Here is a 17500-nt window from a genome sequence, read left to right as displayed (position 1 = left end):
GCTAGTCCAGACAGTTATGTTTTGGTTTGTTGCACTGAATTCTACACTATTGTATTTTATTCTGTCCTTCTAGTCTACAGTCATATTTTCTGCAGTTTTACTAAAGTTTATTGAATTCTATTTTATCCATCTAGTTTAGACAGGTATTTTCTGCTTTGTTGCACTGAGGTTTATTCTATTCTATTCTATTCATTTAGACCACACAGGTATTTTCTGCTTTGTTGCTCTGAGGTCTATTTTATTCTATTCTATTCTATTCTATTCTAGTCTATTCTATTCATTTAGACCACACAGGTAGTTTCTGCTTTGTTGCTCTGAGGTCTATTCTATTTTATTCTATTCTATTCTATTATTCTATTCTATTCTATTCTATTCTATTAATCTAGTCCAGACAGGTATTTTCTGCTTTGTTGCACTGAGGTTTATTCTATTCTATTCTATTCTATTCTATTCTATTCATTTAGACCACACAGGTAGTTTCTGCTTTGTTGCTCTGAGGTCTATTCTATTCTATTCTATTCTATTCTATTCTATTCTATTCTATTCTATTCTATTCTATTCTATTCTATTCTATTAATCTAGTCCACACAGGTATTTTCTGCTTTAGTGCACTGAGGTCTATTTTATTTGATTCTATTCTATTCTATTCTATTCTATTCTATTCTATTCTATTCTAATCTAATCATTTAGTCCACACAGGTATTCTCTGCTTTGTTGCACTGAGGTCTATTCTATTTTAGTCTAGTCTATTCTATTCATTTAGTCCACACAGGTAGTTTCTGCTTTGTTGCTCTGAGGTCTATTCTATTCTATTCTATTCTATTCTATTCTATTCTATTCTATTCTATTCTATTCTATTCTATTAATCTAGTCCAGACAGGTATTTTCTGCTTTGTTGCACTGAGGTTTATTCTATTCTATTCTATTCTAATCTATTCTATTCTATTCTATTCTATTCTATTCTATTCTATTCTATTCTATTCTATTCTAATCATTTAGTCCACACAGGTATTTTCTGCTTTGTTGCACTGAGGTCTTCACTATTTTATTTTATTCTGTCCTTCTAGTCTACAGTCATATTTTCTGCAGTTTTACTAAAGTTTATTGAATTCTATTATATTCATCTAATCAAGACAGGTATTTTCTGCTTTGTTGCACTGAGGTCTATTTTATTTTATTCTATTCTATTCTATTCTATTACTTTGTTCAATTTTATTCTGTCTATCTAGTACTCCAGACTGTCCATATAGTCTGGACCGGTATTTTCTGCCTTGAATTCTATTCTATTCTATTCTATTCTATTCTATTCTATTCTATTCTATTACTTTGTTCAATTTTATTCTGTCTATCTAGTACTCCAGACTGTCCATATAGTCTGGACCGGTATTTTCTGCCTTGAATTCTATTCTATTCTATTCTATTCTATTCAGCTAGTCCAGACAGTTATGTTTTGGTTTGTTGCACTGAATTCTACACTATTGTATTTTATTCTGTCCTTCTAGTCTACAGTCATATTTTCTGCAGTTTTACTAAAGTTTATTGAATTCTATTTTATCCATCTAGTTTAGACAGGTATTTTCTGCTTTGTTGCACTGAGGTCTATTTTATTTTATTTTATTCTATTCTATTCTAGTCTATTCTATTTATTTAGTCCACACAGGTATTTTCTGCTTTGTTGCACTGAGGTCTATTTTATTTTATTTTATTCTATTCTATTCTAGTCTAGTCTATTCTATTCATTTAGACCACACAGGTAGTTTCTGCTTTGTTGCTCTGAGGTCTATTCTATTCTATTCTATTCTATTCTATTCTATTCTATTCTATTCTATTCTATTAATCTAGTCCAGACAGGTATTTTCTGCTTTGTTGCACTGAGGTTTATTCTATTCTATTCTATTCTATTCTATTCTATTCTATTCTATTCTATTCTATTCTATTCTATTCTATTCTAATCATTTAGTCCACACATGTATTTTCTGCTTTTGTGCACTGAGGTCTATTTTATTTGATTCTATTCTATTCTATTCTATTCTATTCTATTCTATTCTATTCTATTCTAATCATTTAGTCCACACAGGTATTTTCTGCTTTGTTGCACTGAGGTCTATTCTATTTTAGTCTAGTCTATTCTATTCATTTAGTCCACACAGGTAGTTTCTGCTTTGTTGCTCTGAGGTCTATTCTATTCTATTCTATTCTATTCTATTCTATTCTATTCTATTCTATTCTATTCTATTAATCTAGTCCAGACAGGTATTTTCTGCTTTGTTGCACTGAAGTTTATTCTATTCTATTCTATTCTATTCTAATCATTTAGTCCACACAGGTATTTTCTGCTTTGTTGCACTGAGGTCTTCACTATTTTATTTTATTCTGTCCTTCTAGTCTACAGTCATATTTTCTGCAGTTTTACTAAAGTTTATTGAATTCTATTTTATTCATCTAATCAAGACGGGTATTTTCTGCTTTGTTGCACTGAGGTCTATTTTATTTTATTCTATTCTATTCTATTCTATTCTATTCTATTCTATTCTATTCTATTCTATTCTATTCTATTAATCTAGTCCAGACAGTTATTTTCTGCTTTAGTGCACTGAGGTCTATTCTATTTAATTTTATTATATTATTTTATATTATATTATTTTCTATTCTATTCTATTCTATTCTATTCTAATAATTTTGTCCAGACAGGTATATTCTGCTTTGTTGCACTGAGATCTATTCTATTTTATTTTATCATTTTATTGTCTATTCTATTCTATTCTATTCTATTCTATTCTATTCTATTCTATTCTGTTCTGTTCTGTATAGCATGTACATATATTTTCAGGTATCAGATATTCTGCAGATCTGAGCTGATCAGGTACTGTAGATGTGGTTCAAAAAATGGTTTTCTCGGTTTCTCTGCCGTTGATAATAATCTCATTAACCCTGAGCATGCCGGTCATTAGCACGGTAGCGCTGCACTCTGGGTTCCATTAAATGTTCACTAGCTAGTTTTCTAATCATTCACCAGTCACTCTGAGTAATTAGCAATAAATTCTTAATGCGGCTTTTCGAATGGAATTTGTGCTAATGTGTTTCGCCTTTAACTTGATGTAATTTAACAGGCCCTGAATCCACTCGTTCTTTCTTTCCCTTCTTCAGCCCTACAATAGAGGTTTTGTTCTATTGTTAGGATTGTTTGATTTAGCGTCGTTAGACTTTGAACTTTAAACTTTAAACTGTGAACTTTAAAACAAAGAGCATGTCATATTTTTTATCTGTTGATCTCTGAGTTTATAACTTTGAGACTTATATATATATATGCGTGTGTTTGTGTGCGAATGTGTGCATGGGTGTTTCCCAGTACTGGGTTGTGGCTGGAGGGCATCCGCTGTGTAAAACGTATGCTGGATAAGTTGGTGGTTCATTCCGCTGTGGTGACTTCTGATGAATGAAGGGACTAAGCCAAAGGAAAATGGCTGAATAAATGAATGAATAATATTTACATCAGTAATGATTTGAAAATCAAAAAATATTTAGAATAAATAATAACAAAAATGATTAAATAATTCCTAAAATAAGGTGCTTTACAATAATAAAAATAAAATAATAATAATGTTGCAAATATGATACACAATTTTTTTTTATTTTCACAGATTTTCTGGCATTTTTGTATATTGCAGTATACCCAATATTAAAATTTAGAAAAGATAACAATTATCCTTATTATTTTAAACAATTAATGAATATATAAATAGTTAATTTTATTATTATTATTATACATTAGTTTTCGGAGAACACTTTTATAGAATGCACATAAAAATGAAAAAAATCAGATAAAAACATATAATACACAAAATTATCAAACATAATAAAAAAAATTACATTTAATTTAATTATCAGGTAAAATCTATAATGATATATTTTTATATATGCATGGCATACATTTGGAAGCGTACAGTATTATGTAGAAATTTAATGTTTTAATTACAGCCAGGTGCACTTTACACTCACCGGCCACAGGTACACCTGTCAACTGCTCGTTAATGCAAATTTCTAATCGTTACAACCAAGGTATGGTCGGGTCAGAATTTGGCATCAACAATATGAAAGCATGGATCCATCCTGCCTTGTATCAGCGGTTCAGGCTGGTGGTGGTGGTGTAATGGTGTGGGGGAGATTTTCTTGGCACACTTTGGCTCTATTAGTACCAACTGAGCATCGTGTCAATGCTACAGCCTACCTAAGTATTGTTGCTGACCATGTCCATCCCTTTATGACCACAGTGTACTCATCTTCTGATGGCTACTTCCAGCAGGATAACACACCATGTCATAAAGCGTGAATCATCTCAGACTGGTTTCTTGAACACGACAATGAGTTCACTGTACTCAAATGGCCTCCACAGTCACCAGAGCTCAATCCAATAGAGCAAGTTTGGGATGTGGTGGAACGGGAGATTGGCATCATGGATGTGCAGCCGACAAATCTGCAGCAACTGTGTGATGCTATCATGTCAATATGGAGCAAAATCTCTAAAAATATTTCCAGTAGCTTGTTGAATCTCTGCAGGATTAAAGCAGTTCTGAAGGCAAAACGGGGACCAACCTGTTACTAGTAAGGTTTACCTAATAAAGTGAGTGAGTGTATGAATTATCAGTTATGTTTATCTATTTTGATTATCAAGGGACACCAGTGGAACCTTAATATATAGAACAAGCAATAATACTACAGTAATGGAAATCTAAACACAGGGCAAGGGGGTCTAATTGTGGAGAGAGAGCGAGAGAGACTTGAGCAGGAATGCAGAGTGTGTGTGTGAGATGTGTGTGACGTATGTGTTTGCATGTGTGTGTTCATGAGCTCGAGAGCATCAGTATCTCTGGGTCAGAAGTGCTGCATGTGACGTCATCCGCATCCAGCTCTCCGTATCCTTGGAGAAAAGGCTCCATGGTGACGGGTTGCTATAGCGATGCTGGTTTGGGGAATAGCGGGGTGTGATATCTGCTGAATGAAGACCGACTCCATGGAGAAGCTTCTGTTCCTGTGCGGAGCCAGCGGAGAGCCGGTATCATTTATTGTTACGTGTGTGTGTGTGTGTGTGTGTGTGTGTGTCTGTCATGCATCTACGTTCAGCACTGGAGGGCTGTGTGTGATTTTAAAATACACATATAGACTAATGACGATCGTGTTTCTTCGGCAGCGCGTGTGTTTGCTGTTATGAAACCTGTGGATCTGTGTGTGTGTGTGTGTGTGTGTGGTTTGCATGCAGATGGAGAGGTCTGTATTCCTCTGGAGCAGGAGAATGTGCTCTGCTTTAATCTCTTCTGTGTTTTTCTCCTCTGTTCTCTTATACTGTACTCGTATTTTCTCTATCTAGTCCAGACTGATATTTTCTATTTTGCTTCTATTCTATTCTATTCTATTCTATTCTATTCTATTCTATTCTATTCTATTTAGTTCAGTTCAGTTCTCTCCATCTATCTTCTATTGTATTTTCTCCATCTAGTCTAGACTGGTATTTTCTATATTGCTTCTATGACATGCTTCTGTTCTATTCTATTCTTTTCAGTTCTCTCCATCTATTTTCTGTTCTATTTTCTCCATAGTCTAGCCTGCTATTTTCTGTTTTCCTGCTATGTCATGCTTCAATTCTATTCTATTTTCTTCATCTATTTTATATTCTAGACAAGTGGTTCTCTAACTGTGGTACGTGTACCATTAGTGGTACGCGGGCTTCCTTCTAGTGGTACGCGGAGGAATGAAATATGTCATGTACATGCTACATATATTTCAAAATGTATCAAATTATGTATATAATGTGCCATATATGACATATAGCCTATATTTCTGAGGTAATCTGCCACGTTGTTTTACTGTGCAGAGTTGTAGCTGCTTTACTGGGCCGACTACTCTACTGTATTTCAATACTGCTCATTTTGGTGGTACTTGGAGTGGTACTTAATGAACAAATTTTGAGAACCACTGTTCTATACTATATTTCTCAATCTAATGTACATTAGTATTTTCTGTTTTGCTTCTATGACATGATTCTATTCTATTCAGTTTTCTCCGTCTATTTTCTATTGTATTTTCTCCATCTAGTCTATATTTGTATTTTCTATTTTGCTTCTATTCTATTCTATTCTCCATCTATTTTTTGTTGTATTTCCTCCATCTAATCCAGACTGATATTTTTTTTTCTATTCTATTCTATTCAGTTCAGTTCTCTCCAACTATTTTCTATTGTATTCTATTGTATTTTCTCCATCTAATCCATACTGATATTTTTTTGTTTTGATTCTATGAGATGATTCTTTTCTATTCTCCATCTATTGTCTATTGTATTTTCTCCTTCTAATCCAGACCGATATTTTTCTATTCTATTCTATTCTATTCTATTCTATTCTCTCCATCTATTTTCTATTGCATTTTGTCCATCTAGTCTAGACTGTTATTTTTTATTTTGCTGCTATGTCATGCTTTAATCATATTCTATTTTCTCCATCTTTTTTTCTATTGTATTTTCTCCATCTAGACTGGTATTTTCTGTTATTTTCTTCATCTATTTTATATTCTAGACTGTATGTTTCTCCATCTAATCTACATTAGTATTTTCTGTTTTGCTACTATGTAATGCTTCAATTATTTTCTATAGATTAGTATTTTCTGTTTTAATTTCTATTTTACTATGATATATTCTATTTTCTCCATTTATTTTCTAGTTTATTGTATGTTTTTTTTCTATATTACTCTATTTACTCCATCTGTTGTTTATTCTATTTTTCCCAGTCAGGCTGGATTGATATTTTCTTTTTTGCTTTTATGATATGCTTCTATTCTATTCTATTCTATTCTATTCTATTCTATTCTATTCTATTCTATTCTATTCTATTCTATTCTATTGATGAGCTTCTATTCTATTCTCTTCATTTAGTCTAGACTGGTAAATTTTGTACGGCTACTAGGTCATTCTTCAATTCTATTCTAATCTATTCTATTCTAATCTATTCTATTCTATTCTATTCTATTCTATTCTATTCTATTCTATTCTATTCTATTCTGCTTTCTCAGTAGATTTTCTATTCTATTGTATATTTTTTTCTGTTTTTATGTAGTCTAGGTTGATATTTTATATTTTGCTATTGTGACATGATTCTATTTCATTCCATTCTATTCTTCCATATATTTTCTATTCTACTCTTTTCAATTCTATTTTCATGGTATTTTCGTTTTTGCCACTTTGAGCTTTTATTCTATTCTCTCCATCTAGTCTAGACTGCTAATTTGTTTTGCTACTAGGTCATGCTTCTATTCTATTCTATTCTATTCTATTCTATTCTATTCTATTCTATTATAGACTAAACTGCTTTCTCAGTATATTTTCTATTCTATTGTATTTTTTTCTGTTTTTATGCAGTCTAGGTTGATATTTTATATTTTGCTATTATGACATGATTCTATTCTATTCTATTTCATTCCATTCTATTTTTTCCATAAATTTTCTATTATACTCCTTTCAATTCTATTTTTTATAGTCTAGACTGGTATTTTCGGTTTGGCTTCTTTTTGAGCTTCTATTCTCTATTCTATTCTCCATTCTATTCTCTCCATCTAGTCTAGACTGCTAATTAGTTTTTTTTATTCTATCCCTTTCAATTCTATTTTCTCCACCTAGTCTAGACTGGTGTTTTTGATTTTGCTTCTATGATGAGCTTCTATTTAGTTCTGTTCCCTTTTCTCCTTCTATTCTAGACCAATACTTTCTATTTTGCTGCACTGAAGTATATTTTATTTCTATTGTATTCTATTTGCCATCTATTATATAGTGGTATTTTCTGTTTTACTGCACTAAACTGTATTCTATTCTATTTTGTTTCTATTCTCTTCTGTTCTATTCTAATCATCTGTATTAATCCTATCTAATTTATTCTATGCTATTGCATTCTCTTATTCTATTCGATTCTATTCATCATTATTAATAACATCTTATTTATTGATTCTATTATGCTGCATTCTCTTATTCTATTCCATTCTATTCTATTCATCTGTATTATGGATTAATATCATCCTCTTATGTATTCTATTTTCTTCTTTTTCTGTTGTACTCTATTGTGTTCATTTCTACAGTATATTGTTTTCTACACCACTGTACAGTTTTACCATTCGTCAGGACAGGTATTTTGTCTTACTGCACTGAGGTTTTATTCAGTTTTGTTCTGTTGTATTCTATTGTACTCTACACTCCTGTGAGTATCCAGACTGTGGTTGATGTCATTGTCTTATTGATCTAACAGTCATCGGCTGCAGTTTCAGCGAGTGAGATGACTGTAAATGACAGAAGCTGTGTGCTGCACGATGTTTATTGAATTTTGTGGTTCTCTTAAGATTCAGCTCTACAGGGAATCTCAGTGCTGCGTTCAGTAGGGCAGTAGGTGGTGCGTGTGTGTGTGCATGTGCGTGTGTGTGTGTGCGTGTGTTTCTATGCTTTTATATTTTATTGTATTTTCTCCATCTATTCCAGACTGGCATTTTCTGTTTTTCATCTATAATATTATTCTATTCTATTTTGATTTCTGTTTTATTTTATTCTGTTTTCTTCATCTAGTCTAGACTGGTCATTTCTGTTTTGCTGCTAAGACATGCTTCTATTCTATTGTATTCTTTTGTTTTCTCCATCTATTTTCTATTCTATTGTTTCCATCTGTTCTTGATTGGTATTTTCTGTTTTGATACTATGGCATTCTTCTATTCTATTCCATTCTATTCTATTCCATTCTATTCTATTCATATATTTCCTTTTTTATTTAGTTTTCTCCATCTAGTTAAGACTGGTAATTTCTGTTTTGCTACTATGTCATGCTTCTATTGCATTGTATTCTATTTCCATTTTTCCTATCTATTTTCTATTCTTTTCTACTCCATTCATATCTATAAATCTACTTTCTATTCTATTCTATTCTATTCTATTCTATTCTATTCTATTCTATTCTGTTCTGTTCTGTTCTATTCTGTTTTCTCCATCTAGTTTAGACTGGAAATGTATGCTTTGCTACTATGTCATGCTTCTATTGTACTATATTCTATTTTCTCCATCAATTTTCTATTCTATTCTGTTTTTTTCGTCTAGTGTAGACTGGCAATTTTTGTTGGTTCTATGGTTCTATTCTATTGTATTCTATTCTGTTTTCTCTATCTATTCTCTATTCTATTCTATTCTATTGTATTTTCTCCATCTGTTGCTATTATCAGACTGGTATTTTTTGTTTTGCTACTAAGATATGCTTCTATTTTATCCTATTTATGTGTTTTCTATTCTGTTCTATTCTATTCTGATCATCTATATTCTATTCTGATTATCTATATTTTATTCTGTTCTATTTTATTCTGGTCATCTATATTTGATCAGTTTTCTCCATCTCTAATTTATATTTTGCTACAAAGATACACTTCTGTTTTATTCTATTCTATTTTTTATTTTATTTTATTAAATTCTATTTATTTCCTTATTTATTGTTTTCTTCGTCTAGTTTAGACTCGTATATCTTTTTGCTGCTAAGATATGCTCCTATTCTATTTTATTCTATTCTATTTTCTCAATCTAAGTTCTATTCTATTCTATTCTATTCTATTCTATTCTATTCTATTCTCCCCGTCTTGTCTAGACTTACATTTTCTGTTTTTTCCACTGTGACATGATTCTGTTCTATTCCATTCTATTATGTCTCCTTATATTTTATATTATCTTTCTATTTTTGTATTTGTTTATACTCTAGACTGATATTTCACGTCTTTCTAGAAGCTATCATGATGGGCTTCTGTTTTATTCGGTTCCATTCTATTTTCTCCATATATTCTATTCTATTGTATTTTCTGTTTAACTGCATCAATGTTATTATTAAGTTTTGATCATCTGTTGTATTCTATTGTATTCTATTCTCCAGTGAGCATCTGCACTGCTTACCGTACATCTAGTCTAGACTACTCTACAGACTACTCCAGATTATTGTAGGGTATATATGTGTGTTTCTATTCTATACTATTTTCTCTATCTAATCTAGACTGGTAATGTCTGTTTTGATATTAAGACATGGTTGTATTCTGTTCTGTTCTTTTCATCTCTATTCTATTCTGTTCTATTATCTTTATATTCTATTCAATTGGGTTCAGTTTTCTCTATCTAGTCTAGACTGGTAAATTCTGTTTTGCTACTATGACATGCTTCTATTGTATTCTGTTCTGTTCTGTTCATCTCTATTCTATACATTTATATTCTATTCTGTTTTATTCTATTCTTTTCAAATCTATTCTATTCTATTTTATTCTATTCTATTTTTTCATCCATATTCTATTCTGTTCAGTTTTCTCCATCTAGTCTAGACTGGTAATTTCTGTTTTGCTACTGACATGTTTCTATTTTATTGTATGCTATTCTATTCTATTTTCTTGATGTATTCCATACTGGTATTTTATAATACATTTCATTCTGTTGTGTTATATTGTACTCTGTTCTCCAGTGAGCATCTGGACTGTTCACGTCTAGTCTAGACTACACTACAGTAAGGCGTGTGTGTGTGTGTGTGTGTGTGTGTGTGCTTGAGTGAACTGCAGACTGTATTGCTGGTTTTTCCTGGTGTAAATTAGGAGCTCTTGGGTTTGGCGTTTGCGTGCTTTTATAGTTCAATATGCATCGGTTGTTATTGTGGTGTGCTACGCTAACTGTGCCATGACGTGTTGGCTAATGTGTTTTTTCCCTTGTGAGTTCTCACATCTGCTCCGGAGTGTTTGAACACGGCATGTGCACGTGTCAACTGTGTGTCTCCTGCTGATATACAAGAGACACACACACACACCTGTACACTGCTGTATAGCCTATTCATTCTGTTATTTTCTAACATATTGTTATAGCATTGACACCGCGATGTGTGATTCCGCTATAGTCAAATCACAGGATGTGCAATGCAGGGTCAGGATTACAGATGACCACGCACAACAGTTCTGAACACATGAGAATTGTGTAGTTATTTCAGTTTAATCATAGTTAATTCATAATGCAGAATATACTGTGGAAAAGCTAAATATCGCAGTGTCAGCTTTTTTTTTTATATCTGGAAGCCCTAACACACACACACACACACACACACACACACCTACACACACCTGTACACTGCTGTATAGCCTATTCTATTAGGCAGGTTCATTCTATTATTTTCTGTTTCTCTACTGTTCTAACTCGTTTTAAATATTCTGGTTTTAGCACTGACGTCATTATTCTGTTCTATTCTATTCTATTCTATTCTATTCTGCTAATCCAGTCTGTTCAATTTCATTCTTTTTTTTACACTCCTGTACACATTGCAATCAAGTTTAAAATATACTGGTACTGAGAAAGTCACTGCTCTATTATATTCTACAGATTCTATAGGCTGATTCATTCTATTATTTTCTATGTCATTCTGTTCTTCTCTGTTTTCACACTTGGTTATTATTCTTTTCTATTTTGCCTGTTCTATTAGTCCAGTCTATTATAATATTGTCTATATCATTCTTTTTTCTCCACTGCTCTCACTTGTTTAAAATGTTCAGGTTTATAGCATTTAAGTCATTATTCCATTTCTATTTTCCATTTCATTCTTCTTACATTACTGAACTAATTTCCATCTAGTCTAAAATGTACTGGCACTGAAGTCTCTATTCTATTCTATTCTATTCTGTTCTATTCTATTCTATTCTACTCTGCTGATTCATTTTTTATTTTCTATATCATTCTGTTTTACTGTTTTCACTTTTTAAAATGTTGTTCATTTCCCTGATATCATTATTCTATACAATTCCATTCCATTTTATTCTATTCTATTCTATTCTATTCTATTCTATTCTATTCTATTCTGCTAATCCAGTCTGTTATTTTCCTGGAATGGAATACAATGGAATGGAAGCAATATAATAGAATAGAACTGAATAGATGGCAATGGAATAGAAGCATTTCAGAGTAGCTCAACATCTTTCGGTCTTGAAGCAATGCACAGAATGGAACAGAATAGATTTCAAGGCAGAAGATGCATGTCTGGACTAGATGGTCAGAATAGAATAGAATAGAATAGAATAGAATAGAATAGAATAGAGTTCAATGCAGAAAATACCTGCCTGGAATAGATAGTTGGAATATAAAATAATGCAGTGGAATGGAATAGAATAGAATGAACTTCAACACAGAAAATACCTGTCTGGACTAGACAGTCAGAATAGAGTATAATGAAATAAACTTCAATGCAGAAAATACCTGTCTGGACTAGACAGTCAGAATAGAATATCAAATAATGCAGTGGAATAGAATAGAATAGAATATACTTCAATGCAGAAAATACCTGCCTGGACTAGATGGTCAGAATAGAATAGAATAGAATAGAATAGAATAGAATAGAATAGAATAGAATAGAATTCAACGCAGAAATTACCTGTCTGGACTAGATGGTTATGTAATGGAATAGAATAGAATAGATTAAACTTCAATGCAGAAAATACCTGTCTGGACTAGACAGTCAGAATAGAATATAAAATAATGCAGTGGAATAGAATAGAATAGATTTCAATGCAGAAAATACCTGCCTGCACTAGATGGTCAGAATAGAATAGAATATAAAAGAATGGAATATAATACAGTGGAATGGAATAGAAGATCTTCAGAGCAGCAAAAAAGCTTTCTCTCTGGTATAGAATAGAAGAATACAATAGAATCAAATAGAGCAGCAAAACAAAGTACCTGTCTATTGTAGATAGGGGGAATAGATTAAAACAGAAGTGCAGAATAGAAGCTTATCAGATGAGCAAAACATAAAATACATGTCTACACCAGGAGGACAGAATGCAAAAGAACAGAATAGAACAGCAAATTAAAATGTGTCTGGACAAGATTAAAAGAGTAGAATAGAATTACATCAGATCAGCAATGCAGAAAATACCCGTCTACAGTAGATGGACAGATTAGAATAAAATAAAACAGAGCAGAAGCATATCAGAGCAGAGAAACAGAATAACTAGATGCATAGAATAGAATTAAATAGAATTTGCCTCAAGTGAGTGGGCGGAGCTGTAGATCTTTGTTGGTGCACATTGGTAGCCTCATAGCATCATGGGTAATGTATTGTTTCTGGAATAATTCTGCTAGGCGTGAGTGTTTTAATAAAAGTTGTATAAATGTGAGCGGACCGCTTCAATAAACACACATCGGTTAACAACCTCAGAGCTCACAGTAGCTTTCGCTGTAAACATGAGAATCTTACTGTTAAATATCAATCAGAGTGTGTATTTTACTCGCAGCTGTGGGATCATTGTTTCTTGAGAGAATGTAAAGATCCAGTTCTCTGTCTGCATTGCTGAGAGTAAATGTGAATATGTTTGTTCACTGATTTATTGATAATGTATTGAGGGAATGCTTTACTCATCATTTATTCTTACTGTTGTTTTCTCTCAGTTAAATGTTGAGGACAGAAACGACATGTTACCAAAATCCAGACGAGCTCTCACCATTCAAGAGATCGCAGCGCTGGCCAGATCTTCACTTCACGGTACACACACACACACACACACACACACAGACACGCACAGACAGAAAAACATTTGCACACAGAAACACAGAGACATCCACACATACTCAAACAAACAAACACACACACACACACAGGCACATTTGCACATTAAAACACACACACACACACACACACACACACACACACACACACACACACACACACACACACACACACACATACAGACAGACACATTCGTACACTAAAACACACACACACATTCACACCCACACACACACAGACACATTCACACACAAACAGACACACATACACACAAACAAACACAGACACACACTCACATACACATACATATACACAAAAAAACAGATACACACACACACACACACACACACACACACACACACACACACACACACACACACAGAGATACGCATGCAAACAAACAAACACATAGACATATGCGCACACACACACACACACACACACACACACACCTTCACACACACATAGATAGACACATTTGCACACTGCAACACACAAACAGAAACACACACAAACAAACAAACAAACACACTCACGCACACACACACACAGAGATACGCATGCAAACAAACAAACACAGACATATGCGCACACACACACACACTTACACACACACATAGATAGACACATTTGCCCACTGAAACACAAAAACGAAACACACACACACACACACACACACAGAGATACGCATGCAAACAAACAAACACATAGACATATGCGCACACACACACACACACACACACACACACCTTCACACACACATAGATAGACACATTTGCACACTGCAACACACAAACAGAAACACACACAAACAAACAAACAAACACACTCACGCACACACACACACAGAGATACGCATGCAAACAAACAAACACAGACATATGCGCACACACACACACACACACACACACTTACACACACACATAGATAGACACATTTGCCCACTGAAACACAAAAACGAAACACACACACACACACACACAGAGATACGCATGCAAACAAACAAACAAACACATAGACATATGCGCGCACACACACACACAAACACACATAGAGAGAGACACATTTGCACACTGAAACACACAAACAGAAACACACACAAACAAGCAAACACACTCACACACACACACAGAAACAGAGATACGCATGCAAACAAACAAACACATAGACATATGCGCACACACACACACACACACACACTTACACACACACATAGATAGACACATTTGCCCACTGAAACACAAAAACGAAACACACACAAACAAACACACTCACACACACACACACACACGCAAACAAACAAATACATAGACATATGCGCACACACACACACACACACACACACACACACACTTACACACACACATAGATAGACACATTTGCCCACTGAAACACAAAAACGAAACACACACAAACAAACACACTCACACACACACACACACACACGCAAACAAACAAATACATAGACATATGCGCACACACACACACACACACACACACACACACACACACACACACACACAGAGATACGCATGCAAACAAACAAACACATAGACATATGCGCACACACACACACACACACACACACACACACACACACACTTACACACACACATAGATAGACACATTTGCACACTGAAACACACAAACAAGCAAACACACTCACACACACACAGAAACAGAGATACGCATGCAAATAAACAAACACATATACACACAAAAAGATATACACACACAAACACAGACGCACACTCATATACACATTCACAAAAACACACACACACACAAACACACACACAGAGACAGAGAAACATTTGCACACAGACACACACAAACATACAAACACATAAACATATGCGCACACACACAAACACAGGCACACACACATGCAGACACACGCACACTGAAAAACATAAACACAGAGATACACACACACAAACGCAGACACACCCACATACACAAAAAACAGAGATATACACACACAGACAGAGAAACAGTTGCACACAGAAACAAACACAGAGACACACACAAACAAACAAACATACACACAAACACAGAAATACGCATGCAAACAAACAAACACAGACCTATATGTTCACACACACACACACACAGACACACAAAAACACAGAGAGACACATTCGCACACTGAAAAACACACAAACACAGAGATACACACACACACACACACACACACTCTCCTGACTGTCAGTATGATCAGATTATTGCTCCTGCATTATGCAGTGTGTATGTCACTGACCTCTGCATTGTGTGCGTGTGTGTGTGTCCATGTGTGGTCTCTGTGTGTGGTCTCTCTGTGTGTGTTCAGGAATCTCACAGGTAGTCAAAGATCATGTGACGAAGCCCACAGCGATGGCGCAGGGCCGCGTGGCACACCTGATCGAGTGGAAGGGCTGGAGTAAACCCAGCGACACGACCAACGCTCTGGAGACACACATCACATCGTACTCACACCTCACTGAGGGAGAGCAGGAGGCACGATTCGCTGCCGGTCAGTGTACACACACACACACAAACACACATCACATCGTACTCACACCTCACTGAGGGAGAGCAGGAGGCACGATTCGCTGCCAGTCAGTGTACACACACACACACACACACACACACAAACACACATCACATCATACTCACACCTCACTGAGGGAGAGCAGGAGGCACGATTCGCTGCCGGTCAGTGTACACACAAACACACACATATGCACACACACACACACACACACGCACACACACACACACACACACACACTGCAGAAACACTTTGATTGGCATTTTCCCTTTGTACGTGTCATCATAGGGGGAAAGCTCCGCCCACTAGTGCCAATCTCTTCCTCATTAGCATAAGCAGCAGCCCTGAGTGAGAAGCAGCCGTCTGTCCGTTAGCCATTAGAGTGTTTGAGCTGCTGAAGAGAACGTCAGCATAGACTAACGCCTGTTTCACACCGCAAGCGTCAGCAGCGCGTGTGTTTTCAGCGTCCATGTTAACAGATGAGAGCTTTCATACCGCACGCAGCAGCAGCGCGTCAGAGCGAGGCGTAAGCGTCGCCGAAGCAGCAGTGCAGCGATCGTTTCGGCGCTGGGTCTATTTTTGACACGCTGCTCACGCTCAATTAAAGTGACAGTGCATTGATAATGACCAAAACTCATTGAATGACAGTAAAAGCTAGCAATTTTACACAATAAATGCGTCAATAATGTCAAATGGTTTATTTATAGTCATTCAAATTAACTTAAAATGATTAAAAACGGCAACAAACATTTATTTAGGCCCGAACTACAAAACCAAATGTAAAACTATTTTAGTATCAGTTTTGCTTAAGTTGCACACTAGTGTTGCAGGAGAGGGGAAATGGAATATTTACGGGATTTGTAGTCCATAGCGAAGTGTATTGTGGGTAGTGTAGTTCTACATGCATGCTGGATTATGCAGCGCTCGCTGTGTTCTGTGCAGCTGAGCAGAGCAAGAAAGTTTTAATCGGCTTTGTTTTATGTTCACTCGAGTTATTCCTACCGGGAGCTGTTTGCACTGTGAACTAGAGATCTGCGCGGGACTAAATTTTGAATCCCGCCCGCACCCGCCAGGTTTTAGCCTGAACCCGACCGTCCCCGCTTATATTGAGCACTTGATGTCCCGCTGCCCGACCCGCCCCGTTTTCTATCCGCCGCGCCCGATGAACAAAACCAAAAACCACCCAGTTATACAGTCCAGACAGCCTATAACAAGCTGTCTGTATAAACACACACAGCACCAAGCACACACACACAGACAAAGCTTTCTCTCTCATTCGCGCGCGCGCGCCCTCTAACACACACTCATAAGCACCAAGCACAAACACAGGCAAAGCTCTATCTCTCATACACACACACACACACACACACACACAACACACACACACACACAC

At 35.1% G+C, this 17500-nt stretch overlaps 1 protein-coding gene across 4 annotated transcripts in view; it reads left to right on the top strand.

The window, feature by feature from the left end:
* Positions 1-17500, top strand: part of fam131ab (family with sequence similarity 131 member Ab) — a 53564-nt gene that overhangs the window by 23653 nt on the left and 12411 nt on the right. For 3 of the 4 annotated variants that reach the window (XM_087282259.1, NM_001100155.1, XM_087282256.1), the window contains 2 exon segments: positions 13460-13553; positions 15907-16089. In XM_087282259.1, coding sequence (XP_087138385.1) covers positions 13484-13553; positions 15907-16089 — 253 coding nt within the window. In that variant the 5' untranslated portion in view covers positions 13460-13483. 4 annotated transcript variants of the gene reach the window in all.

This window comes from Danio rerio, chromosome 15, assembly GCF_052040795.2.
Source record: "Danio rerio strain M-AB ecotype USA chromosome 15, GRCz13ab, whole genome shotgun sequence".
NCBI lineage: Eukaryota > Metazoa > Chordata > Actinopteri > Cypriniformes > Danionidae > Danio > Danio rerio.
The sequence above is the reverse complement of the archived record's forward strand: the minus strand, read 5'-3'. Positions and strand labels throughout refer to the sequence as shown.